At 41.4% G+C, this 26443-nt stretch overlaps 3 protein-coding genes across 4 annotated transcripts in view; all 3 read left to right on the top strand.

Moving 5' to 3' along the window:
- The window catches only part of LOC124282079 (cysteine-rich venom protein TEL1-like), a 50256-nt gene that overhangs the window by 19726 nt on the left and 4087 nt on the right, over positions 1-26443 (top strand). The window lies entirely within an intron of this gene.
- On the top strand, positions 3022-13114 carry LOC124282080 (protein transport protein SEC31-like). The gene is made up of 4 exons (XM_046718050.1): positions 3022-3076; positions 7226-7355; positions 8448-8602; positions 9842-13114. Exons 1-4 carry the CDS (start codon positions 3028-3030, stop codon positions 10402-10404), a joined length of 897 nt encoding a protein of 298 aa, XP_046574006.1. The 5' UTR covers positions 3022-3027; the 3' UTR covers positions 10405-13114.
- LOC124282081 (peptidase inhibitor 16-like) lies at positions 13874-25000 on the top strand. 2 transcript variants are annotated; one of them, XM_046718052.1, is made up of 7 exons: positions 13874-14089; positions 19033-19163; positions 21282-21313; positions 21709-21873; positions 23053-23144; positions 24168-24316; positions 24900-25000. In XM_046718052.1, exons 2-5 carry the CDS (start codon positions 19097-19099, stop codon positions 23116-23118), a joined length of 330 nt encoding a protein of 109 aa, XP_046574008.1. In that variant the 5' UTR covers positions 13874-14089; positions 19033-19096; the 3' UTR covers positions 23119-23144; positions 24168-24316; positions 24900-25000. The 2 variants fall into 2 exon arrangements, with proteins under 2 accessions (XP_046574008.1, XP_046574007.1); XM_046718051.1 differs by having other exon boundaries at positions 13874-14094.

Raw genomic sequence — 26443 nt, 5'->3', positions numbered from 1 at the left:
AGGAGCGGTGGGGTAGCCTAATGGTTAAAGCGTTCGCTCGTCTCTCTGGTTCGATTCCCCAGATGGGTACAATGTGTGAAGCCCATTTCTGGTGTTCCCCGCCGTGATATTGCTGGAATATTGCTAAACGCGCCATAAAACCATAATCATTCACTCACTCAGAACTAAAGTCAGAACAACAACTTATGGTCAACGTGCATTTGCCGCCCCTCATGTTGGAGCTCTCTCCCTCAGATGACCCTTCTCGCAGGAACTCTACCAACTTTCAAAACAAGCCTTTAAAACCCATCTTTTCAGACAAGCCTTCTTTCCCTGAATCTTCTCTCAACTGTGCGCTTTGAGCATGCATTTAGCATGGAACTAGCGCTATACAAATGTACTGTTATGCTATGATATAGACGTAAGTGTAATCATGCTCTTTAAACAATGGCACGCGCGTGTAATCACACTCCTAAATCATAATCATGCGTTTGCATTCCCATGATACCAGAGTGTGAAATAGTCACTGGCCCGCCAGCCCGCGGCTAGTAAAATTCCAGTCGGGCTAGTAAATTCCAAACAACACACAGTCACTGGCCCGACTGGCTCGTCAATTTTCATGGGGACATTTTGTAAATACATCACTCTCTTCGACTTGTTAAGTTATTATATAATGCACATTTATATCATGCAATGTTATGGCCTGATGAAAATATTCATCATATACTACCCATCACAAGTTTAGACTCACTTAAAGCACTCACTATATGTTATGTATATATATATGGTTACATCGAAGATGAATTCCTCCACTAACTTGGGGGAACCAACTGCAAACTTTATGCAGATGAATTGCACGAGGATCATACATCAGATTGCTGAAAAGCCTGTGTAAATATCGTGCATGTAAACAGCTGCGTTTTGGTGTAAAGTTTTGTTAAGAATTCGCCAATTTTCACTGAGTTTAATCATTTATTAAACTCATGACAATAATCTTTTCAACGTTACGAATCTGTTTTATAATGCACCAGTTCATGTGTAAACACCTTTAAACAGTGCGGAATATTTTGCAAAATCTAGTTTGGAACAGTTGACTGAAGTTAGTGGCTACATTTACACTAGTGAGTCTAAACTTTTGATGGGGAGTATATTAGCAGCTTAGAGGCCGTTCATAATCTCTGGCTATCTGTTGTTACATGAGAACAAAGTGTCAGAACACCCTATATGAACGGCCCCTTAATGATGAAACTCGTGTCATGCCCAATACATTATTCTCATCTATTTGGGTAATATTTTCTACAGTAAAATTTCGGGGTAGTGAATTATTTTGTGGGTTAGTAACTTTCAGGCATAGCTAGACCGACTGGCGAGCAAAATTTGGAAGCTATTTCGTCCTCTGGATAGCACCCTCTACCTTACACTGGCGTGAGTTGCTTGTCAAACATCCACACCTGTGTTAAGGCAATTACAGTTTTTATTCTGTCAACCACCTTTTTCGGCTCTCTGCATTTCATGATTATTTTCCATTAAAGGCCCATGAGTGACAGGACAGTAACAGCTATGGGTGCCTGACTATGTTAAAGGTTAAACTTAAACATTAACACCAGAATATACCTGTTCTTCATTGCAAATGTCCAACTAACATTTCTCTACATACTAGTTTGATGACTAAAGACAGATTCATTTGATTGGCCTAAATATATGAAATTTCAAATTTTATAAAAAATAAAATCTTCAGCATGTTGATGTCAGTATCAAATAAGTGCACGACCAGGGGTCAGTGGAGTGGGTAGGGGATCATTTTCACAACCAGGGGGTGGTGGTGGGATTTAAAGTCCAACAACAATGAACTTCTGCCCTCAAGGCCCTGTCAACGATCACATGAATACATGGTAAGGGCAGCATTTCTATTTTGTGTGTTGCTCTAATTTTATTGCCGAAACTCTTCTTTCATTATCTACAAGGCGTTTCTGTTTTGGAAGAGTGTACAACTGAAACCTCGACCCTAATGTGTACTGACCAGTCACGTGACTGGTCAACTCCAGTTATAACAATCACTCACCCAATGGCGTAGTTGCACACTTGGTAACGACTGTACTCGGCGTTTGTACAGGTGGCCTCCCCACACCCGATGCGGATGGCTCTGAACCCCACAACCTGAACACAGAAACGAAACTAGGCATCATATAATGTATCCAATATTGACATGTGTCCTGTAATGATCTCAAACGTTAATCTAAAACAATAATATTAATTTGATATATCTAATCAGCAACATTCCAGTTATATCACACGGGACAGGCAATACTTGCAGCTGATATTTACAACGCCTTGTATTCGATGTCTCTGAGGTCTCAAGTTTTGCTTTCATGATAGCTACCCTCTTACCTACCCAGCCTACTTTACAAACTAATCCACGACTCTCAAAAGATTAGGCATGTTTACATGCCACGTGTTGTTCCATCGTTTTGTAGTGTTTATCACACAGAATCAACCCATGCTGGTTGTGAAAGGCGCCTCCGGGGTTGGGTGGTGAGGCTCGCTGACTTGGTTGACACATGTCATCGGTTCCCAATTGCACAGATCGACGCTCATGATGTTGATCACTGGATTGTCTGGTCCAGATTCGACTATTTACAGACCGCCGCCATATAGCTGGAATATTGCTGAGTGCGGCGTAAAACTAAACTCACTCACTCATTCACTCACATAACTGCATCTTCCATTTAACACAAATATATTCAACACACCCTCCTGCCACGCCGAACTCCCTTGTATAGTCTAACCGCTTATAAAGTGGTAATTCTCTCATTGTCCCATACAAAAGAATGCAAGTAATAGTCCAATGCATTAACGACAGACTGAACAGTTCAACCGTAGGTTCGATTTTATAAGAGGCTATTCATGGTGATACCTGCCAAGTCATACTGGTATTGTTTGTATTCACCGCTAGCAATCATAGCGGTTTACGAGATATGACTAGCGGTGACTGTTTTGAGGGTGCTAGGCGATAGTAAACAACTTACCTGAACACGTTCGACATTCAAGATGGCGGCCACCTGGGCTGTCACTCTCTTGCTTCTGGGATACTTTTCCGGTAAATTGTTACTTTATTTACTATGATGTTTAACTTTCCCCTTTTAAACTAACTCTTTTATGCATACATGTTTCATGTTGTGTTTTATACAGAAATTAAGCTGTATAATGTATACTGCGAAACTTTGAAATTGGCATGTCGCCAGCTGATCAGTTTGTATATATATAATACTACACGTCAGTTATATACTATGGGCACACCCATTTCAGTGGGTCTTTTCATTGTATGCTTACGTAACTGGTGATATGTTTAAATCTTTTAACATTTTTATACCATAATGAGGAATACTTATAATGCAAATTATAGTCAATATGTAATAATTCTTGTGCATGGAATATCGAGTCAAACCTACAGACTTATCCGTAATTTTCACGAATTAATACGTCCAACCAACTGTAAAAAGGACAAAAGTGTCATTAGTTCGAAATCAATTCATGTGTAATACATGTATGTCTATCAAATATATTTATTATTGTCTATCTGGAAATTCAAGTTAATGACAGGTCTGTCTGTAAATTTGATGCTATCAAGAACGTGTTAACTTCTGTATGAATATAATTATATTAAACTAAATACGTCTTCCTTCTCAGCATATTCTCGTTGAATAAATATATTCTTTGATCGCCATCAAAGAGTCATCACCACTAAGCATATTAGGTGAAGATTTAAGATAGACCAGTTCCAGAGTGAGTGAGTTACAATTTATGATCGGCATTATTTCTGTCCTAAAGCCAGTTCAGTTCAACATACGACATGGCCGATGACCCTAAGTGAGTGACTGTGTATTGTTTTACGCCGCTTTTAGCAATATTCCAGCAACATAATTGCGGGGGACACCAGAAATGGGCTTCACACATTGTACCCATGTGGTGAATCGAACCCGGGCCTTCGGCGTGACCAGCGAACGCTATGACCACTTGGCTACCCCCGGCCCCCCGGATGACCCTAATATGTGTGTGACAGCATATTACTTAGTGATTGGATATTGGGCGCATTGTGACGTGCCTTTTCTTACTTAGTTTGGGATTGTTATTTAGATTTTCCCGTTAAGCATTGGCCATACTCCTCTCACCCCATCCCTAACCTCCTTCCTCATGGAAATGTGAAATTCAGTAGACGAAATAAATTTAACACTAGTCCCAAAACAATTCGACACTCCCACACTCCCCTTGAACTGTACCCACAGCTACCTTTCTCATGTGAAGTGTGGTAGATACACGTCACCAACACTAGTCCCAAAATATCGGACAATTCAAGATTCACCAACTCGAACAGTTCGACCCCCCTACCCCCTCTCATCGCACCCCCAACCTTCCTTCTCGGTTAATATTGAAGTTCAGTGGAGCGAAGTTAACAAATAGTCTAAAAAAATAAACAATTCGAGGGTTCCCCTCCCCTCTCACCACATCCCCCGGCACCATGTAACATTAGCTTTTCCTTGAGTAATATATTACCCTCTTTACAATTCGAATACCCCCCTCCGTCTCACCCCCTACTTCCTCATGTGACACTGGCGTTCATGACCAATAGAGCCAGTAAAGTACATATCCATTCTAAAGACCCTGTTAAACACGATACTATGATATCGCTCAGTCATCTCCAGTCATTTGTCCTGTCGTGTTAAAACTGGCTTCATGCCAAGTTGCGGTCAGACCCCAACGTCATTCTCGTGGATTGAACTGGACGAGCTTTGGTTTAGCAGTCCGTTTATACAGTTGTATAGTTAACTAAGGTGCAGTTGGTCCTCGCTATGGTTATTGACCATCTTTTTGATCATGGTTGTATCTATACAGGTCTTATTCTTAAATGAAGGGGGCGCTGGGGTAGCCTAGTGGTTAAAGCGTTCCTCGTCACTCCGAAGGCCCGAGTTCGATTCGGGTACAATGCACGAAGCCCATTTCTGGTGTCCCCTGCCGTGATATTGCTAAAAGCGGCGTAAAAACTCAACTCACTAACTTACATTCACTTAAATGAAGGGGACGGCGGGGTAGCCTAGTGGTTAAAGCGTTCCCTCGTCACGCCGAAGACACGGGTTTGATTCCCCACATGGGTACAATGCACGAAACGCATTTCTGTCCCCGGCCGTGATATTGTTGGAATATTGCTAAAACTGGCATAAATCTAAACTCACTCACTCACTCTTAAATGATCAGGGGTACAATGCCTGATTTTGATAAAATCGCATGAGGTGCTTTTCATAATGAAACCGTGGGCATTGGTAAATGTTTTTGACCTGCATTACTTCGGGATTTCATCCCACATTAAGCTAACACTAAACTGGAACACTCACTCACTCACTCACTCACTCACTCACTCACTCACTCACTCACTCACTCACTCACTCACTCACTCACTCACTCACTCACCACCGATCCCGTTAGTCACGACAAGTTTAGTCGCCTTTTGTGGCAAGCATGGGTTGCTGAAGACCTATTCTACCCCGGATCTTCACGGGTCACAAAGTAATAGAGGTTTTACTGTGTTCAGACAGGTAAAAATGAATGACGTGATCATTACCGGCACTTCATGTCTTGAACTGCAAAATAGAGCACCCCCAACCTAATATACATGAGTATACAACATCGTTTGTTTAGGAAATTTTACATAGATGAAATGATTAAAAAAGCTTGGTTGTCATTGTAATATAATGCGAGCACCCTGGAGCGATATTGTGTAGGGATAGGATAATGGGTCAAGTTATAACACTGTGATAACATTGATCGCACTCCGAACATGACCGGGTGTCAATCAGTGACAAGCTAAAAGGTCGATAGTTGACATCGATTCCGCTCTACGCAACACCTATTGATCAATATATGATGTAGCTTATTAATTTTATACATTTTTACCCGTCATGCAACTTAGAAAGAAATGTTTGGTGTATCCATTTAACACATTTAAATCTGACAGCCTTACAAGTGCCTCACTGTCGATCTTGTAGGACAGAAAAGGCATGTAAGGTTTGGTGATCTTGCCATTAGAGGTGACTATTGCGATATAGGGGGAAACAACTATAGCGATAGTCTATTGCAACATACTATTACGACCAACTATTGCATTAGTGTTTGACCTTGAATTGTCTCATTTGAAGTCATTTCCCAAATGAATGTACAGTTTATATGAAATAACAAGCTGAAGTAGTTTCAGTCTCTTTGAATAACTGACAAGAAACTTGAAACCCAGATTAACAGGGGCGCATATCTCTAAATCAAAGTGAACGAATCTGATACTTCCTGTATTCAGCGCTGCGCATTTATGAACGGAAGTCAGTTACTAAACTATCGATAGTCACACATACTATCGATCGTTGCATCGATAGTTTTTCGTTTCTACCAACGATTGATTGCTATCGGAGACTCAACAATTGCAATCCATTGATAGTTCGATGCATCGTTACAGCACTACTTGCCATATAATGCAAGGAAATATTGATTGTAACGAAATACGCCCCCCCCCCAATATATATGTTACATAGATAAATAACATATTAACACCAATAGTGTTTTTATTACAGTACAACACATACTGCAGTGGAAACAGTCCGAGAGTGATTTTACTGCAGTGTCAAAATTGTACAATATCACTACAATAGTTGTATTGGAGCTGCAATAGTGTTTCCATAGTGTTTTTGCTGTGACTACAACCCATTCTGTCGCAAGACCTGTTGTAATAGACTAACAGATAGACCCAGAAATAAAGTTCATGCAGCTATACTGAAAAACACTAGAAACGCACCACCCATATGATACGAAATATCCCCGTCAGACTGAAATGTACCCATGCTATCTGAGCATCGTCGGTGCATTTTAGTGTGGTGCGTTTCTAATGTTGTTCAGTATATTTAAAAACTATCTACAAAAGAAGAAAACAAGAGGCAACGTTTTATTTTTCATGCATTTTTTTGGCAGCGACTATTGAAAACCTACTCAAATAAGCGAAGCTGGTCTTCTGCATCTTGCGTCATGTATGCATATTATTACTAATATCACCCAATTCCTAACCCACCACTCATATCAGGATATCTGCTATCCTTCCACCCCCTAACTGCTGCTGTTACACAGCTAAAGATTTCTCTGCCAGCGCCCTACATATCCTCCCGTCGTCTCCCTTCTGTTGTCTGTGCACTGAAGGTGTCGTGTTCTGTTGCAGTGTGTGATGGCGCCGTGTGTGCGTCACGCCGTCGATACAGCAGCTACAGCAGCATCTACTACACGACGTACATTACCTGTTCCTACAGATGCTGCGGGTCATACACAAGACGTTACTGCTGCAGCTCATCGTAAGTTTACGATCACTCTTAACTCCTGTATACAAGCAAGGCGTAACTGCTGCAGCTCATCGGAAGTTTACGATCACTCTTACCTCCTGTATACAAGCAAGGCGTTGCTGCAGCTCATCGTAAGTTTACGATCACTCTTAACTCCTGTATACAAGCAAGGCGTAACTGCTGTAGCTCATCGTAAGTTTACGATCACTCTTAACTCCTGTATACAAGCAAGGCGTAACTGCTGCAGCTCATCGTAAGTTTACGATCACTCTTAACTCCTGTATACAAGCAAGGCGTAACTGCTGTAGCTCATCGTAAGTTTACGATCACTCTTAACTTCTGTATACAAGCAAGGCGTTACTGCTGCAGCTCATCGTAAGTTTACGATCACTCTTAACTCCTGTATACAAGCAAGGCGTTACTGCTGCAGCTCATCGTAAGTTTACGATCACTCTTAACTCCATTCGTGACCAACTCGTGTTATTCCCGGACAAGCCGAATAGCTTGGAGGTTACGGAAAGGGGCGAGTGGTGACGAATGTCTTAACTCCTGTATATAAGCCAGGAGTAATTGGGGTCTCTTTAATCATGTAGAGTGAATAAGTCAGTCGGCCAGTTGGGTTTTATGCCGCATTTAGCAGTATTCCAGCAATATCATAGGCGCATTCCATTAAACTCCACTATTTATCATATACCTAAGTGTGAAAGCGTGAGATTTCTGAGTTGATAAAAGTGATATTTCACTGCACTTTAACTAATGGTGTTTGTTGTATCGGGTATTCATGGTAAAACTGGTATCTGCAAAAAACTTTAAAACACATTCAAAAAGATATGGCTTCATATTTGTCAGAACAGAGTAGTCTGGAATAACGAGTTTTCACTGCTCATGTAAAAAGACACAATGTACTCTTCATACAGGGGCAGTGGGGTAGCCTTGAGGTTAAAGTGTTCGACTATCAGGTCGATGACCTGGGTTCGATTCCCCACATGGGTACAATGTGTGAAGCCCATATTCTGGTGTCCACCGCCGTGATATTGCTGGAATATTGCTAAAAACCTAAAGCTAAACTCACTCATTCACTCACTCACTCACTGTTTTGTACAGAAGTGGGTACTCCGCTGCGTACGTGGTGGGAGCCATCCTGACCGTCATGTTGGTCGCCTTTATCGTCGCCATGATTATTAAGAAGAAGAAGAGACCTGGACGTGTTGTCAGGCCCATGCCACCTCCGTCTCTAGTGTCGTACACAGGCGTATCAGGTGAGTCACAACATGTGTGTGTGTGTGTGTGTGTGTGTGTGTGTGCATGTATGTATGTTGTTCGTACGTATGTATGTTGTACGTCCGTACGTATGTAGGTACGTACGTATGTATGTTTATACGGACGTACGTATGTATGTTGTACGTGAGTCAGTGAGTTTAGTTTTACGCCGCACTCAGCAATATTCCAGCTATATGGCTGCGGTCTGTAAATAAGCGACTCGACCTACATCAAATTAATTTAAAGAATAACACCAAGTTATCTGGATTTCAAAATTTCATGACATTAATGTTAACACATTTTTTGAATATTATATAAAAAAAATATCCACCAGCCTGCTCGCTTTTGGTCGAGATTTTAAGATGAGAAACACATTAGAAATATGGATGGCCTATGGTCTTAGTGTGTTAGCCCCTATTTATCCAGGGTTTCACCAACGTGGTAAACTTATACGACCTAACATTAAGTTACGTATTTAACTGATACGATGCCTACGTTCTATGTTCACCTGGACATCCCAGATGAACCCGTATTGCCCAAGGTATAAGCCAAGTTAATGGATTTACATCACTTTTCGATACCTACCATACCTACGGAACCATAGGATGCGTTACACATATTACCAGGGAGCGGTGAGGTAGCCCAGTGGGCGAAGAACCGCGTTCTATTCTCTATGTATATACATTATTGTATTGTAGATACATTGTATGAAGCCCATTTCTGGTGTCACCTGCCATAATATTGCTTGAAAATTCATATAAATGTCTTAGAATTAAGGTATGATAATTTTGCATGTCGCTCGATGTATGCAGACAGACAAACAGAAAGTTTATTCAGTATCGTGAAGCCAAAGGCTCATAATCCATAAAATGTAACTGTTGACAAAAAGGGTTGAATGTTTTGTACGGATGAAATCTTTGCAAGAGGCTCAGGTTTTTTAAATAGTTACAATTATATTATGTTTAGAAATGTATAGCATCAATTGACGCAGGTCACTCATTTCTTAATAGTGAGTGAGGGAGTTTAGTTTTTACGCCGCCTTTGGAAATATGTTGGCAACATTTCACCAGAAATGGGATTCACACATTTTGCCCATGTGGGGAATCGAACCCGAGTCTTCGACGTGACGAGTGAACGCTTTAACCACAAGGCTACCCCTTCGCCCCTCATATTTTAATAATCACACGCACGCTCTGAAATATACTAGTTTAAACTCGTTTACTTACTTTCTATTTCAGGGGGCATCGCACCTGGCTACGGAGCACAACCTGTCAGCCACTACCCAATGCCCCCACCCTACAAAGCCCATGACCCTCCACCCCCATACGGTTACACAAATCCAGCGTACCCCCCTGGACAAAACTCTAACGGCGGACAGATAAATACTCGGACGCTACCTCCAGGAACTATTCATCCCCCGCCGTCCATGCCACCACCCGCATGGCAAGCCCCACCCCCGGGCCCCCGCCGCAGAGTGACAACCCACCGATGCCACAGCCCGACCCTTCTACATCGTCACAATCTCACCCTCCTCCAACGGCACCATCATTTGAAGCTCCACCCCCCAACCGACCACCCGTCGCCACGGCTCCAGGGGCTTCAGGTATCCACCCACCCCCAGCGTACCTCCCTCCACTTGACCAGGTACCAGCGACGGCACCACCCACTAAAGGAGGGCTATGAGAGTGGTCATGAAAATGTCGTGAATGTTGGAAGAAGCTCTGGGAGCATTAGTCAGCGTATATTATTTACAGATTGGGGTGTACATCGAATGTTTTTCATTTGGATTTCAAAAGTTTAAGTGAACTCTTTTAAACGTTTATTAGTCTGTGCATCGTTGATTCAGGCACGACCTTTGTACCAGTATTTACAGGAGAACCACTTCCTGGAACCAATGTTCCACTGGGTGCTTCAAGAATAAGAAGACAGTATTATCCAGGCACATATGAGCCTTATCGAGCGCTTCCCACAACCTACTGTGATAATATTCTATGCAAGTTTATATCTATATATCATGTTTTTTACACTGTGGAATCAATTATTCGTCATCCACATATTCGACAAGGACTATTGACTTACTGTAATAATCCGCAGCGTTACATAAGTTGGTGAATTGGAAAGAACAGAGTGATTCTTAGCAAGGCTGAGAATTGACACACATCGTCAGTCAGTGGTCAGATGTTAAAACTCCGTATAAAAATGACACGCAAAATATCGTAACAATCAAATATGCTGAAGAAGATTTTAAGTATGTAACCCACGACTGAATTTGTCGAATTTAATCCGAAAGGGCAAAAATACACGAAATCTTAGCAACAATAATTCATGTTACAGAGTTGCGTCCCTTACCCGCAAAAGGACCCGCTTGTTCGTATTCCAAATTCAATCTAGTATGTTTAGCACGATATCAGAAGCAAAAAACGTGTATAACTGTTTGTCTCGTCACGCATCATGTTGACACGTCGACATATGACTTAAGTGCAATTTAGACTTAAGTACAATTTAGACTTAAGTAAAATATTTTCTGTAAAACAGCATGAATATTTAAAAAGTGTTTTGATTCTGCCTTGTCACAAAAATTGTGCTAGTGTTTCCAAAACACCACAGATATTGTACCCAATTACAACATTGCTAGCAAAATATTTATGGTTTTATTGGGAAAAGTCCCAAATCACCAGGTGTGTACTTTCTTATGTACGTGAGTATATTTCAGTGTAGGACGGAATGCATTTCGAAGACAGTGTGGTATGGCAAGCATTAAGCGTTAAGTTATAATGACACTTATTTCATTATCAATATTGATCACTATTTTAGAAAGTGGTCACATGTTACAGTTTCTTAAGAAAATATATGCACAAAAATATCGCTGACTTTGGGTGCTGACACTGGTGAGATCTGGGTTCGAATCCCGGACCGGACTCAACCAAACATAACTACAATTTGCCTTTTATTAAGAAACTGTAATACCAAATGTAATTTTAACCAACTTTAGTTTTATTTATATTTAGATAAAAAATGAATTGGTTTTTTTTTGTATATACAGTATGTAAATGATTGCCTAGTTTTCCAGGATTTGCTCCCGGTAAAATTATGGCAAGTTAGTCATATACGACTAAAATGGGGATCGGTTGTCAGAATAGTTGCTGTGCACAAACAGAAGATGTAAATATTCTTGATTTGTGATATTTTATCCATCACTCAGTCAGTCGGACTATTTTGTAAAAGATTTTAAAATCACATCGAAAACACCATGATTTGCCTGGTCCAGACTATATCCCACTAACTGTAGCCGTAATATTGCTGACTACAGGATAGAACCACATTCCCCTCACTCACTCACTTTACTCACTCAGACGTGGTGTGTAGAAGAGTGTGGAAGTAGCAAAGGAAGAGAGAGAGTTAAAACGTACGGTCACATTTGCATTGTTCGAGAGGCACATGTCGACGGGAACAATATTTAATAGCAAGGAGCTTGTCATATAAGTACAACAGAGTTTTTCAAACATATTTCAGCATAACAATAATATTTACAGGTGCTAAAATATAAGCGGATGTGAAGTTAATTTGGGGTGAATGTTTACCAATTTGTGTCTAAATTGTGAACATATGTGATATACAAACACCATTGTGTCGACGTTTGAGAGATCCACAAACTTCGGCACATCCATGTTAACTCAGTAAGGTATACATAGAAACCAAGCTTTTACTTCGAGCCAACTGTAAGTTGGACACAATTGAGTTCGACACAATAGCTGTACTGGACAATATTTGTACTCCAGTGTCTTTCATTTTCATATCTTCAAGAAAATATTGGTTTTATATACAGTGTTACACCGTCTTTACCACAATAAACTCCTGCTTGCACTTTATTACTCGAACACTTTGGATACAAATACGAGAATTGTAAAATTGTACTCCTGTCAAAGATACTCCGAAACACCAGATATCTCAGAAAACGTTATTTTTTCCTGTGTCATTATGTGTCAAGACCATATCATAATTGAACCAACTGAACTGGAAGTGCCGTCAAATGTAAAATGGCGATTTCGGTAAACGAAATATGCAGTAGTATTACTACAGCACACTAAGGTCACAGAAGATATAATGTCCAAAATGTGTGTATGCAACAGTTGTTCACGTGTAACGATTTTGTAGTTTCTCACTTCTTGACTACACACATGTTTATATCAAATTAGTTGTTTTTGTATTTGTTATTTGTGAGCTCATGTCATCATTGAAAGTGTTCATTACAGGTGTGATATGAAGCGCATGTTGTGGGGTCTCACCTGTTTTAGAGCAGGCTCGCTGGTTGGCGCAAGTCATCGTATCCTATTTGCGAAGATCGATGCAGATGATCACAGGATTGTCTGGTCCAGACTCGATTATTTTCAGACCACCGCCATATAGCTGGAATATTGCTGAGTGCGGGTTGAATAGGGAACACATAACTAACAAATTATTTCAACAAAGGTATTTTCTGACGTTATTTTTAATAAAAAGCGTTATTTGTACATTTTTGTTATAAGTTGTAACCGTTTTAATCTCAAACAATCCCTGTTTGATATATGTATTTATGTGGTTATGTAGAGAGAAAGTTTTGTATCTGTGTGAAATGGTTTTGTTTGTGTCAAAAAGCATGGGATATGTTGCTTTTTCCATGCTTCTTGGATAATTAATTCACAAGTAGCAAAAAAGCTTGAGCAATGTCGCGTAAACGTACAAGAGTTCACTGTACAACAATCAACTCACGTGCACTGTATGCCAGTCAGTCCGTTTTCACTGTACAACAATCAACTCACGTGCACTGTATGCCAGTCAGTCCGTTTTCACTGTACAACAATCAACTCACGTGCACTGTATGCCAGTCAGCTCGTGTCACTGTACAACAATCAACTCACGTGAACCGTACAACAATCAACTCACGTGCACTATATGCCAGTCAGTCCGTGCCATTATACAACAATCAAGTCAAGTGCACTGCACACCTGGCAGCCCGTGGTCACTGTACAACAATCAACTCACGTGCACTGTACACCAGTCAGCCCAGGACAACTGTACAACAACCAACTGATGGCACTGTGTTCCAAGACGGTGATTTGGTTTGCATTGGTTTATCATAAAACATGAAACGGTCTTCTTACGGAAATTGTCGTGGTGAATGTGCCCGTATACGGGGTCCGCCATCTTTGTCTTTGTCAATGTCATCTCATTGGTCAGAGCACTCTCTGACGTCAACCTTGCTGTATCAGGCCGTGGTTAGATTCGTTGATTACAAATAGCACCATAGACGATAGCAATTCAGTCTATTCCGTATTCAGTGACGATGTGATGTACACTTTTCCACACTCGTGTGAAGTAGCGATGATTTAGTTCAAACCAGAAATGCATTTTAGCCAACAAACACGGCTTAAATCCCTGAAACCGTTGCTCACCAGGCACATTACAAAGCGAGCTGAATGTTATGCGTAGCTGTCTGCACTCATCAGGTAAGGTAAGTGTGGCTAAGAATTGGCTGTTATTATGATTTGTTCATTGTATACCATCACTATGGTAACACATACACCGCACGCAGGAACAATATTTCCCAAATTGAACAGTCCTAGGAAATAAACGTATCATTTGACACCCGCCTGACCAATGTTTGAAATGTACGTATCATGTTTCCGTCAAATTTCCGGTTGTTGTCATGGTCATGAAATTACAGAGCATTTGAGAAACTATGAACAAATATGGCAAATGTCTGTTAATGAGGCTATCATTTTGACATATTTGTTACATGTATAATAACCCATGAAGATCCGGGTTAGAATTGATCTTCAGTAACCCATGCTTGCCTTAAGAGGCGACTAACGGTTGACACATGTTATCGTATTCCAATGTTCATGCTGTTGATCACTGGAATGTCGGGTCCAGACTCGATTATGTACAGTCCGCCGTCATATAACTGGAATATTGCTGAGTTTTACACCGCTTTCAGCAATATTCCAGCAATATCACGGCGGGCGACACCAGACATGGGCTTCACACATTGTACCCATGTGGGGAATCGAACACGGGTCTTCGGCGTGACGCCAAGGCTCGCTAAATACAATGATTATTCCCAATGCAGGATATTAACCATCCCAAAACACACTCGCGTGGTAACCTATATATAAGTGAATTTGTAAGCTGTACCTTGCCATAAGGATACCACACTCGTCTGTTCCATTGATTAGATCACAAATAGTGGAATGCAACTGGCATTCCCCAATTCACCTATAAATTCAGCTAGTTTCCTATTCAAAACAATTATGTATTTAACCCTGCTAACTATAACACAGAAATCAGCGTTCGAAAAAGCTACTGGCCCACTAGCCAAATGCTAGCTGATTGTGAATCGGGCCAGTAATATATTGTTAAAGCTATCCCGACTGGCTAACTGAACATCTCAGATAATTTTTTCTTTATTTAATGCACACGAATATGATGAAGTCAATTATTAAGGTGTTAGAAGTCCGCCCGCAAAGGTTTCGTGATATTTATTATCTCTTGTCACACGAAGATCGCTATATAAAAAATAATAATTACTGGGCCAGTGAAGTATGATATGGGCAAGCAACATTTTTACTTAACTCACCCTCCTGGCCAGTGACTTTTCAAAATTGATTCATACACATACACTGGATCGAGTTTTTTTCGTTTTAATATTGTCCTGTATTTTCATGTAAACTCATGGCTCGTATGCACCCTAGTTGATTCTTGTATCAGTCGTCATGGAAAATGGTTTCCTCTTATCTTCCACAACTTCCTGAAACTATAAGCGTCCCAGGCAGTGGGTCGTTCGGTAATTCATAATTGTGAGCTCAAGTTATTGCATGCCCTGATCTTTACCATTATCACAACTAATTATCAGTAATCTAATATAATCTCTGCGTTGATTTCACTATATGTTTAAAGTGTTAAATTATCCAGTCTGCATGTTCGAGGCCGCAAAGCCGCCGAGGTTCGGGAGTTGTGTGTGTGTGTGTGTGTGTGTGTGTGTGTGTGTGTGTGTGTGTGTGTGTGTGTGTGTGTGTGTGTGTGTGTGTGTGTTTGAACTTAGTTGCTCTCAGTTTCTTTCTGAAGGTAAAATGACTCCATTTATGTAATCTCCAATTTTGCATAAAATATTATTTTTTCCTGCTACTTTTGACTATTTTTTCATGTTTTTTTTAGAAAGTTTCTTTATTCAAAATTGTAGCATCTGTACATAATGTTCTAAACTAAACTTTATAAATATATTTAGAGATATCTGTATAGATGCAAAACAACTGTTTTGTTTAGTTTAAGTATTAATATGTACTCTTCAAAACAAAGAAACTTGACATGCTGTTTTGGAGTTTACTTACTGAGTGCATATAACTGATTCAAACATGACCTCACTGCTCAATTACGGTAAAATCATCACTTTACAAATTTCCAAAACATGATTATCCAGAAAGTGTTTGGTAAACACACAGAGGGCTATTAAAGCTACTTTGTCAGAGTAAAATGTGAGTATCTGGTGTGATCACCATGAGCATCGATAACAGCTTGGCAACGGTGACCCATAGAAGAAAGGAGATGCCGAATGCTGTCTTGAGGAATGTTTTGACTCTTGCTGAAGCGCCGTGTGCAGTTCTTGTAGTGTCTGAGGTGGCGGATTACGCTGGTGCAAGCGTCGATCAAGAGTATGTCATAGATGTTCAATTGGGGACAAATCGGGTGATCGAGAAGGTCAACACCTGAACATTGTTTTGCTGGCGGAAGTCCTGTCAAACACGTGTAACGTGAGGTCGAGCATTGTCATGCTCCAAAGAGCCATTGAAGTTGATGAAGGGAACGACGTGACGATGAAGGGAACGACGTGACGTTGAACTTGTCTTCTGGCAAAAGTCTGGTTTTCAATAACCAATTGCGCACTGTCTAGTCAGAGATTCGGCGCAGTCCAGGGATTTGGATTGTTGTGGATGATGCGGCCCTGGTGTTTGAAAGAAGATGTCTCAACCGGATGTAGCGATCCTGGGCTGAGGTGGTAACTCTAGGTCGACCTGACCTGGGTCTGTCATTAAAGCTCCCAGTATTGTTGTATCGGGTCCATAGGTTTGGGATGGTCTGTATGGACATACTGAAGTGCCTTGCCACCTCATGCTGCGATGTCCGTCCTTGTAAACGGCCGATGGCGGCGTAAAACTAAACTCACTCACTCACCATTGATGATTTGGCTTTTTAAAGTCTACAGTCATAGACTTCAGCTCAGGGTGACACACAATGTCATGCATTTCATGCATGCATTTCATGTAGGGTGCGTTTTAGCGATACACTACAGACGTGAGTGTAACGTTACGTTTTTGTTCAACGTTTCTTTTTTCAAACGTTTTGTCTTCGCAACCATTCCCCCACATGTTGGGATTCAGCAAGGATTGGTTTGTGTGAAATATTTCCCTAAAATTCAATTAATTGTTCCTATGTCAAGTTTGTGTGTGTGAAGAGTATACAATAGTTGTGTTATTAAATTCAGTTGACAGTCCAGATGTCGTTGAGATCCAGTAACTCGTGGCCTCGCGATGTCAATATCACCAGTTCGTCCAATGCTGACAATTCCATCCCAGACATTTAGTGTATATAATACTATTTATGTATTTTTTCACCAATTAATGTTTGTTTGTGTCTTGCGTATTCATTGTTTTGTATGTTATTTTTTATTTTGTCTATCCTTTCTTTTGGAGTTAATGGAATCCTTTTTCTAATCAAGTCTTTTGTTCGTTAATTATCATTAGGTATTCCACGATATGCCTCCAGTTTATAGGGTTCCGGGTATACATTGCCTTGGATTCCTTATGTTAATTATTAATGGTTGTTATAATCATATATGCAATTAGGCGTATCATTCTGGTACCGATCATCTGTCGGATGGGCTGTCCGCAATCTTTGCGTCATTAATTGAGGCTTGGATTTCTGGGCTGCTCAAAAGAGCGTTATGACAATTCTTTGATGTCCAAATAAATAATATGTGAAACTATTCCCCCCAGCTACCTACGGCCCTTTTGTTCTAGCACAATTAGAAGTAGTCGAAATTACGAAATGAAACTAAATAGAGAGAGAGTGTATGTGTGTGTGTGTAGGGGTGCGCGCACCCCACCCCCCTTTTGTGCTGAAAGTTTGCTAAATGACCATTGAAACTCGGGTGAAAATGAAGTGTGCACCCCTCCTTTTCTCAATAGTGTGCATCCCCCCTTTCTCAAAAAGCTGTATCCGCCTCTGCATGATAGACAATTAGCAATGTTTGTCGCCAATACCAACTGGCGTCTGCATAAACCGTATCTTATTAAGTTTATTCAATATGCAGATGTTGGTATAGACTTTGGCAGACGTGTTAGGTGAATTAGAAAAAGGGTTTTCAGGGAAAACCTTGTTGTCATGCATACATATTGACAGTAGCGGTGACCTCGCTTGACGAACACCTCCAAGCCAGCTGTCGTTTATTTCCCGATTTCAGCATGTCGGATGATTACATTATGAATCGAGCGGAGAGTTACAGGACTGGTAATATATGACTTCACAACAAAAGCCAACATTCGAGTTAATATAGTTCGCATTAGCCATTCACATTTGTTATTTAAATTATTTTTTGTCATGCTTCGTCTAACTGGATTGTCTGGTCCAGACTCGATTCTTTACAGACCTCCGTCATATAGCTGGAATATTGCTGAGTGCGGCGTAAAACTAAACTCACTCAGAGTGTAGAGGCTTCAGTGCGTTCGACATCCTGGAGTTTAAGCCTTGATAACCAGTCACCTACCTGTACAGGTATCATAAGTTCCAAGTTTTAATTAACTTGCCTTTGTGTGTGTCTGTAACGAGTACCTATGGTAAGGAAGAGTACAGAAACGTTTTCCCAAGTATCAGTTATCATGGCAATTTCACAGCAATTTATATGTAAGCAGAATCAAACAACAGCGAATGCTATCAGCTGGGATGACATGTGATTATTGAAGATATCATATCTCTCTACTAACGTGATGTAAATATGATATGTTGCACCACAGATACAATGCAAAAACATACCATGGAATAAAAACATATTTTCTGTTTTTATTGTATAAATTCAACACACCTTTTTCTGAGGAGTGACAGAATGATTGTTGTTTATTATTATGTTACACCAGAATGAATTTAAGCGTTGCTTCTTGAACCATTAGAAATAGAAAAAGATACACATTTTATATTTTAATATTTCTCATTTAAGGGGATGTGGGGTACTATGACGTTCAGAGATCTTATATTTCCTATTGGTTCGGTATTAGATAATGTTGATAATATGCACTGTCATCTCGCATGACAATCATTGACATACCTGTCATCTCCCACATCACATCAAAGCACTCTCTGAAGTAATAACAATGTTTGTATCCCTCCCGCATCCACACAGGTGATCTATATAACGACATAGGAATTGGGCTGTAGTCACAACGTTGAGGAAGACGTGGAAGACAATGATGAAGTTCACTGAGCTGCTGATGCTGGTGCTGGCTGGGGCTGTGATAGTAAAGGGAGGCGCAGGTGAGTGATACATATGTTCATCTGCTAGACTCTGATAATAGTCCGTTTGACTTCATTTGCGACCGATGAATTGCTCACTGACACAAACTCTAATAAATGCAACAAAACCAAATTTTGCACAGTCGCATGAAATCGACAGACCAACTCTGATGATTTGTCTCATAATTTTGGACACCCGAATAAAAATGTTGTTTAACAAACGATCATTATTTTGTTGTCACTTTTCGCTATTTCTTACGAGGGATGACCACTTGCTGGTAGAACAGCCAGGTAATCAACAAGCGCGTGCAGTGAAATTACACACGTACAAGTCGCACACCTGGCCAGTCTCGCGCGGTCGGACCGGCCTTATTTCATACACTGCACAGTGACAGCATGACGTCATCATTATGGTTCCGACGACAAAGAGTAATCAGTCAAGTTTATTTGTCGAAACAGATTTTGTCGCCCATATAGAGACATCCACACACGCACGCACGCACGGTCGCACGCGCGCACGTCCCTATGAACTTCACCAGATATGCCTGTGTTTCTCTTAAGGAAACATGGCGGCGGTGCACTGTTGGCGACCAGATTCGCCCAAATAGCTAGTTTTCCACACTGACGAGATTTGAATGCATAATGCACTGTTATATACTAGGCACAAGAAATAAGGGAACCCCCAAGTGGAATTTATAGTAGAAACAATGCTACATAAAAGTTGCAAGCTGATTGCATTCGAACCCAGATCGGAAATCACTTACGGCTGATACCACAGTCAGCACCATGTTACCATTACATAATACACGTGCATCATGTACCACACGTGCATTCTAGGCTATACAACTGACAGTAAGCGTGTCCCACTATCTCTTGTGAAAATGCCACCTTGACAGTACCTGACAAACGCACAGAAATGGCAGGCCATTGGCATGATAGAGGGTGGACAATCTCGGAATGTCCGGTTCTTCAGGAAGTCCAAAAGCGTCATTTCCCGTCTCATCAACCTTTACCGTCAGACAGGGGCGTTAAACTGAGGACCGGTCGAGGATGACGCCCTAAAACCACCCCCAGACAAGACAACTTCCTGGGAACTATAGCTGTGAGGAATCGATTTGTCACAGCCCCGGATTTGAAGATGGAATTCTTCAGAGCCACAGGAACACGGATTTTAAACTCTACTGTATGAAACAGGTTCCGTAGCAGAGGTCTTAAGTCAAGACGTCCAGTCAAAGGCGTGACGATGACAGCTAACCACAGACGTCTTCGTTATCAGTGGGCTCAGCAACGTCAGAGGTGGGGAAACCTGCAATGGCGACATGTGATGTTTAGTGATGAATCCCGCTAGTGTTTGCGATTCAAGGATGGACGATTGAGTGTGTGGCGACGCCAAGGAGAGCGTTATGGGAGACCCACGGTACAGGAACATGATTCTTATGGAGGCGGCTCTATCATGGTCTGGGGAGGAATATCTTTCAATAGGAGGACTGGTTTGAATCCTGTACGGGATAATTTGACAGGCCAGCGGTATATGGACGAGATCTTACGGTCACACGTGGATCCAATGGCTCACAGGGCAGGTCGATTTTTTTTGTTTCAGGACGATAATGCACGTCCTCACAGAGCTCGTGTTGCCGTGATTTTCTTGCAACAACAAGGTGTTACAACTTTACCCTGGCCGGCTAAAACACCAGATCCATCCCCTATCAAACATCTGTGGGATGTGTTAGGGCGTCGAGTGCGTCTCGGGGAGCGTGCACCAGCAACCTTGATGTGTTAGGTACAGCACTGCAGCAAGAGTGGCACTTGATTCCAAAGGCGACAATTCAGCGGTCGGTGTCCAGCATGTCTGCAAGGTGTCGTGCATGTATTGCTGCTCATGGTGGACACACTCGTTATGAAGTATATCTGACATATTTACCGTACGGTTGTGCTGATTAAATTAATCATGCTTCACAAAGTCAAGGGGTTCCTTTGTTTTTTGTGCCTAGTATACCTGCGGTATGGGTTTATTGGCTTTACCGAAAGGGTTAAACCTTGTACAATAAACGATGTATAAACTAGTAAATATTATATCACGTAGAAACATAACGAAAAAACGGCCTACATATATGTATTATATTTTTGTTTTTGATGCAGGGTCCTCGCGCCATACCTTCGTGGTGAAGTCGGTAAGTAGAGTGAGTGAGTGAGTGACTTTAGTTATACACCGCACTATGCAATATTCCAACTATATGGCGGCGACCTGTAAATAATTGAGTGAGTTTGGTGAACAATCCAGTGATCAACAACATGAGCATCGAACTACGCAATTGGGATACGATGACATGTGTCAACCCAGTCAGCGAGCCTGACCACCCGATCCCCGGTAAGTGGAGGACAATGTGTCTATGTGAGTGAATGATGGAGAGAATAAGAGAGGAATAGATGGAGAGAATGTTTTGTGTTTACGCCACCCGTGTTCCCGAAATTATGAAAGACAGTTTTACACATTACTTATTATGAAATTTATGCTGAATAGCTCACCAAATTCCGCTATTAACCCCAACCTCTGTCCCCTGAACAGGACTGTAATGCCACTTATCTCGCCATCCACGCCAACTACACCCTCTGTCTGGTGGACAATGGAGCGGACGCCCCGCTGTCAGCCGCGGACAAACAAGCTATAGTGGACAAGCATAACGATTACAGAAGTAATGTGTCACCAACTGCAACCAATATGGTCAAACTGGTGAGTAATTAGAACGCTCCTTGTAAGGTCATCATAATCAGACAGCCGTGATGTTACAAGAATTGCGCCCTTGACCAATTTCAACCAGGACCCGTGTTGTTGCAAGAATATTGCTGATTGCGCCCTTAAACAACATTCACCCAAGTGTTATGATTATTATTGTCTAAGCAGACCGTGTTCGTAACGGCCTCGAATGGTCTATTGATACATGTGCAAGGGCATCTTATAGAGGCAAGAGTGTCCAGGAGCCGATGTCACTGCCTAGTTTTCAGTCCATCGGTTTTGCAAGGGGCAGATGGTGGGAATACCAAACGAAAGCACCAACACTAGCTGTAAATGAAACTGAAAAGGAGTAAACCTGTCGAGAGAATTACTTCATTACCAGATGATATAAACAATCCTATATGACAAGAGAAAAAACATCGCTGAAAACGCCTGTCATCAACCGTTACAAAATGTATGAAGTTAATTTAAGAGAAGGTAAAACGTAGGTAGTCGGGTAAAATCTTCAGGATGAAGGTAGTAAGAGAAGGCACTCAGTAAAACTACAGCGTATAAATTTGAGTGTTTCTTCACTAACGTAGTATTATTGATTACTTTACCTGTGATGATGATTACTTTACCTGTGATAATAATTACTTTACCTGTGATGATGATTGCTTTACATGTGATGATGATTACTTTAGATGATGATTACTTTACCTGTGATGATGTTAACTTTACCTGTGATGATGATTGCTTTACATGTGATGATGATTACTTTAGATGATGATTACTTTACCTGTGATGATGATTACTTTACCTGTGATGATGATTACTTTACCTGTGATGATGATTACTTTACCTGTGATGATGATTACTTTAGATGATGATTACTTTACCTGTGATGATGTTAACTTTACCTGTGATGATGATTGCTTTACATGTGATGATGATTACTTTAGATGATGATTACTTTACCTGTGATGATGATTACTTTACCTGTGATGATGATTACTTTACCTGTGATGATGATTACTTTACCTGCGATGGTGATTACTTTACCTGTGATGATGATTACTTTACATGTGATGATGATTACTTTACCTGTCATGATGATTACTTTACCTGTGATGATGATTACTTTACATGTTATAATGATTACTTTACCTGTGATGATGAAGAACGCCCGTGTTGCAGGTGTGGGATGACGCCATAGCAGAGTACGCCAGTCAAGTGGGCTCGTCAGTGTACTTTGGGCCATGACGATTATGCAGCAAGATCTCTTCCATGTAGGTTTTTAACATTTTCTGAAGTCAATGCTCATCAAAGGGTATCAGTGTGTGCGTGTGTGCGTGTGTGCTGGTCATCTCACATACTCCTACGTTTCAGTGAGAGTGGTCTGCCCCTTGGGTAGTCAAAAGAAGTTGACATCCATAATATTTTGCTTTATACTTAATACCAACTTCTATATGCCTCTCAAGAACCTTACCTATTCAACTTCGTAAGGCGTTAAACCCAAATAATTGCCTCATTCAATGAATGAGTGGGTACGTGAGTTTAGTTTTAAGCCGCACACAGCAATATTACAGGTATATTGCGGCAGTCTGTAAATATACAAATCTGGACAAAACAGTCCAGTGATTAACAGCATGCGCATCGATCTACGCAATTGGGAACCGATGACATGTGTCAACCTAGTCAGCGAGCCTGACCACCCGATCCCGTTAGTCGCCTCTTACCACAAGCATGGGTTACTGAAGATCAATTCTAACCCGGACTTTCACGGGTCCTTATTCAATGAAACTACTTAACATATAAACATATTCATGATATCTGAATAAATGTGGCTGTACGACAATTTTTGCAATATAACATCAAAGTACACCACAGATGCCTTTTGATGATTTTACCCGTTGCTATCCCAGATTGCAAAGAAGGTATTTCCTCTACATATGCTCGGGATGTTCTTGCTATCGATCATATGGCTGTGTGGTCTTTACCCGCCTGTACTTGGAGCAGATCATGTTTAGTCAAGCCGCCCAATACACCAGGGTTGCGTCCCTGGCTGTAGCAGAAACCTGTGATCATTGGTTTCAAATCCCGGTTTGTCCTGATTGAATTTCTTGGTCATTCATCACCATACCAAAGTGGCGATGACACCAAAGTGACGATAGCACCAAATTGATGATAACACCCGCAGACACACATCATCGCAGACTTTCTCCTACAACTAACTGAGAGGCTGTGATAATTTAGATTACATTTTAAGTCGCATAAAAATTTAGTCACTCTCTAACTCCTTCCTCATCCAGCCATGCCAGGAGTATCCATTGGACAGAACGCAGCTGGCGGCTACGACAGTGTTATCAAGGCAATAGAAGGCTGGCACAAGGAGGTGGAAGACTTCGAACACGGCGTCGGCAGCATCACAAAGGAAAAGGATGTCGGTCATTATACCCAGGTATTCAGGCTAATATTTATTGATAAACACTACGTAATGACTGTTTGTTTGTTTGCTTTTGAACACTGCACTCAACAATATTCCAGCAGTTTGACGGCGGTCTGTAAATTTCTAATCTGGACCAGATAATCCAGTGATCAACAGCATGAGCGTCGATCTGCGCAATGAGGAACCGATGACATGTGTCAACCAAGTCACCGAGCCTGACCACTCAATCCCGGAGGCGCCTTTCACAACCAGCATGGGTTGATTCTGTGTGATAAACACTACAAAACGATGGAACAACACGTGGCATGTGCACATGCCTAATCTTTTGAGATCCGTTGATTAGTTTGTCAAGTAGGCAGGGTAGGTAAGAGGGTAGCTATCATGAAAGCAAAACTTGAGACCTCAGAGACATCAATTACAAGGTGTTGTAAATATCAACTGCAAGTATTACCTGTCCAGCGTGATATAACTGGAATGTTGCTCATTAAATATATTAAATTAATATAATTTTGTTAGATTAACGTTTGAGATCGTGACAGGACACATGTCAATATTGGACAAATTATATGATGCCTAGTTTCGTTTCTTTGTTTAGGTTGTGGGGTTCAGAGCCATCCGCATCGGGTGTGGGGAGGCCAACTGTACAAACGCCTACGTACAGTCGTTACCAAGTGTGCAACTACGCCATTGGGTGAGTGATTGTTACAGCTGGAGCTGACCAGTCACGTGATTGGTCAGTACACATTAGGGTCCGTAGATAATGAAAGTGTTTGTGCATTTATGAATAATTCAATACAAATGCACTATGTATAATGGAACGACTGCACTAATGTTATTTAAAGCAGAAATACCCTACAACACCTGATTAGACCAGTCAATTGATCAGCGTATCGATGCTGGAGGAAAGCTTAAAGAGAATCTAACCTTAAATGATTGACGCTATTAGTGATTTACGAGCACAGGTTTGGGAAGGGAAGAGGAGGTGATGTGAGCTGAAATGGGGGTTTAAAGTCGTACATATTTCGCTCATATGACGACGTGCATGCGTGTGTATGTGTGGCTGCTTGTACTAGCCCAGACTTAAGCTGGTTTTATAGTGTTAGTTCACTGAGATACCATGCCGCAGTAGAGCATCAATACCCCACTCAAACACATTATACTGACTCCGAGCCGACCAGTCCTTGTGCCCATTAATGCCGAGCGCCAGGCATGGATTCAACAAAAAACATATTTTAACGTCTTTTGGCATGACGCGGTCGGGGATCGAAGCCCGCGACCTTCCGCTCTCCGGGCGGACGCTCTAACCACTACACCACGGAGGCGGTTGAAGGGAGGAGTAAGAAACATAAGCATGGTGAATCTTGGATTCTAACCCGAGACTGCAAATGAATGAGTGAGTGAGTGAGTGAGTATGGTTTTACGCCACTTTAAGCAATATTCCAGCAATATCACTGCAGGGGACACCAGAAATGGGTTTCACCAAGACCGCAAATGAACGTTAGGAGACACACCTAAACACACACAGTGATCATCATCATCATCATCATCATCATCATCATCATCATCATCATCAGTAGTAGTTCTATTAGTAGTAGCGGTAGTAGTAGCAATAGTTGTAATAGTGTTGGTGCTGATGGAGTATAAGAATACAATGTAGTAGTAAATTATGTAGTTGTCGTAGTAGCAGCAGTTGTCGCAGCAGCAGCAGTTGTCGTAGCAGCAGCGGTTGTTCTACTAACTAGTACTGGAGGAGATAACGCATACATGTATATTCACGCGGTGTGGCATAATATCTTGGTTGCAGTCAAAAGACGTCAGATGTCAAGAACCCCTACGAAAATGGAACTTCGTGCAGTAAATGTCACGAGGACAAGTGCTCCAACAACCTCTCTCAGCCAACACTGACTGACTGAGTGGTGCCGCTTTTAGATTTCCAGCAATATCACGGCGGGGACACCAGAAATGGGCTTAACTCCTCAGAGCCGTTAACAACTGACCGCCCTAACAACTGACTTAGTGATGATACACGATGCTACTCTACCAGCTCTGCGCATTGATAAAATCAGTTTTATCTTTGTGGAAAACACTTTCATTTCCATATCGAAGGAGCGGTGGGATGGCGCAGTGGTTAAAGGGTTC

Source organism: Haliotis rubra, unplaced genomic scaffold, assembly GCF_003918875.1.
Source record: "Haliotis rubra isolate DU_JTF1 unplaced genomic scaffold, ASM391887v1 Scf292, whole genome shotgun sequence".
Lineage (NCBI taxonomy): Eukaryota > Metazoa > Mollusca > Gastropoda > Lepetellida > Haliotidae > Haliotis > Haliotis rubra.
This window is presented reverse-complemented; position numbering and strand designations above follow the sequence as displayed.

Bases quoted from the DNA above. Each gene is read 5' to 3' on its own strand.
- LOC124282080 (XM_046718050.1), top strand. From the start codon at position 3,028: ATGGCGGCCACCTGGGCTGTCACTCTCTTGCTTCTGGGATACTTTTCC. The intron at 7,356-8,447 runs GTAAGTTTACGA...TGTTTTGTACAG, and splicing joins CGTTACTGCTGCAGCTCATC to AAGTGGGTACTCCGCTGCGT. The intron at 8,603-9,841 runs GTGAGTCACAAC...TTTCTATTTCAG, and splicing joins GTCGTACACAGGCGTATCAG to GGGGCATCGCACCTGGCTAC.
- LOC124282081 (XM_046718052.1), top strand. From the start codon at position 19,097: ATGATGAAGTTCACTGAGCTGCTGATGCTGGTGCTGGCTGGGGCTGTG. The intron at 19,164-21,281 runs GTGAGTGATACA...TTTTTGATGCAG, and splicing joins GATAGTAAAGGGAGGCGCAG to GGTCCTCGCGCCATACCTTC. The intron at 21,314-21,708 runs GTAAGTAGAGTG...TCCCCTGAACAG, and splicing joins ATACCTTCGTGGTGAAGTCG to GACTGTAATGCCACTTATCT.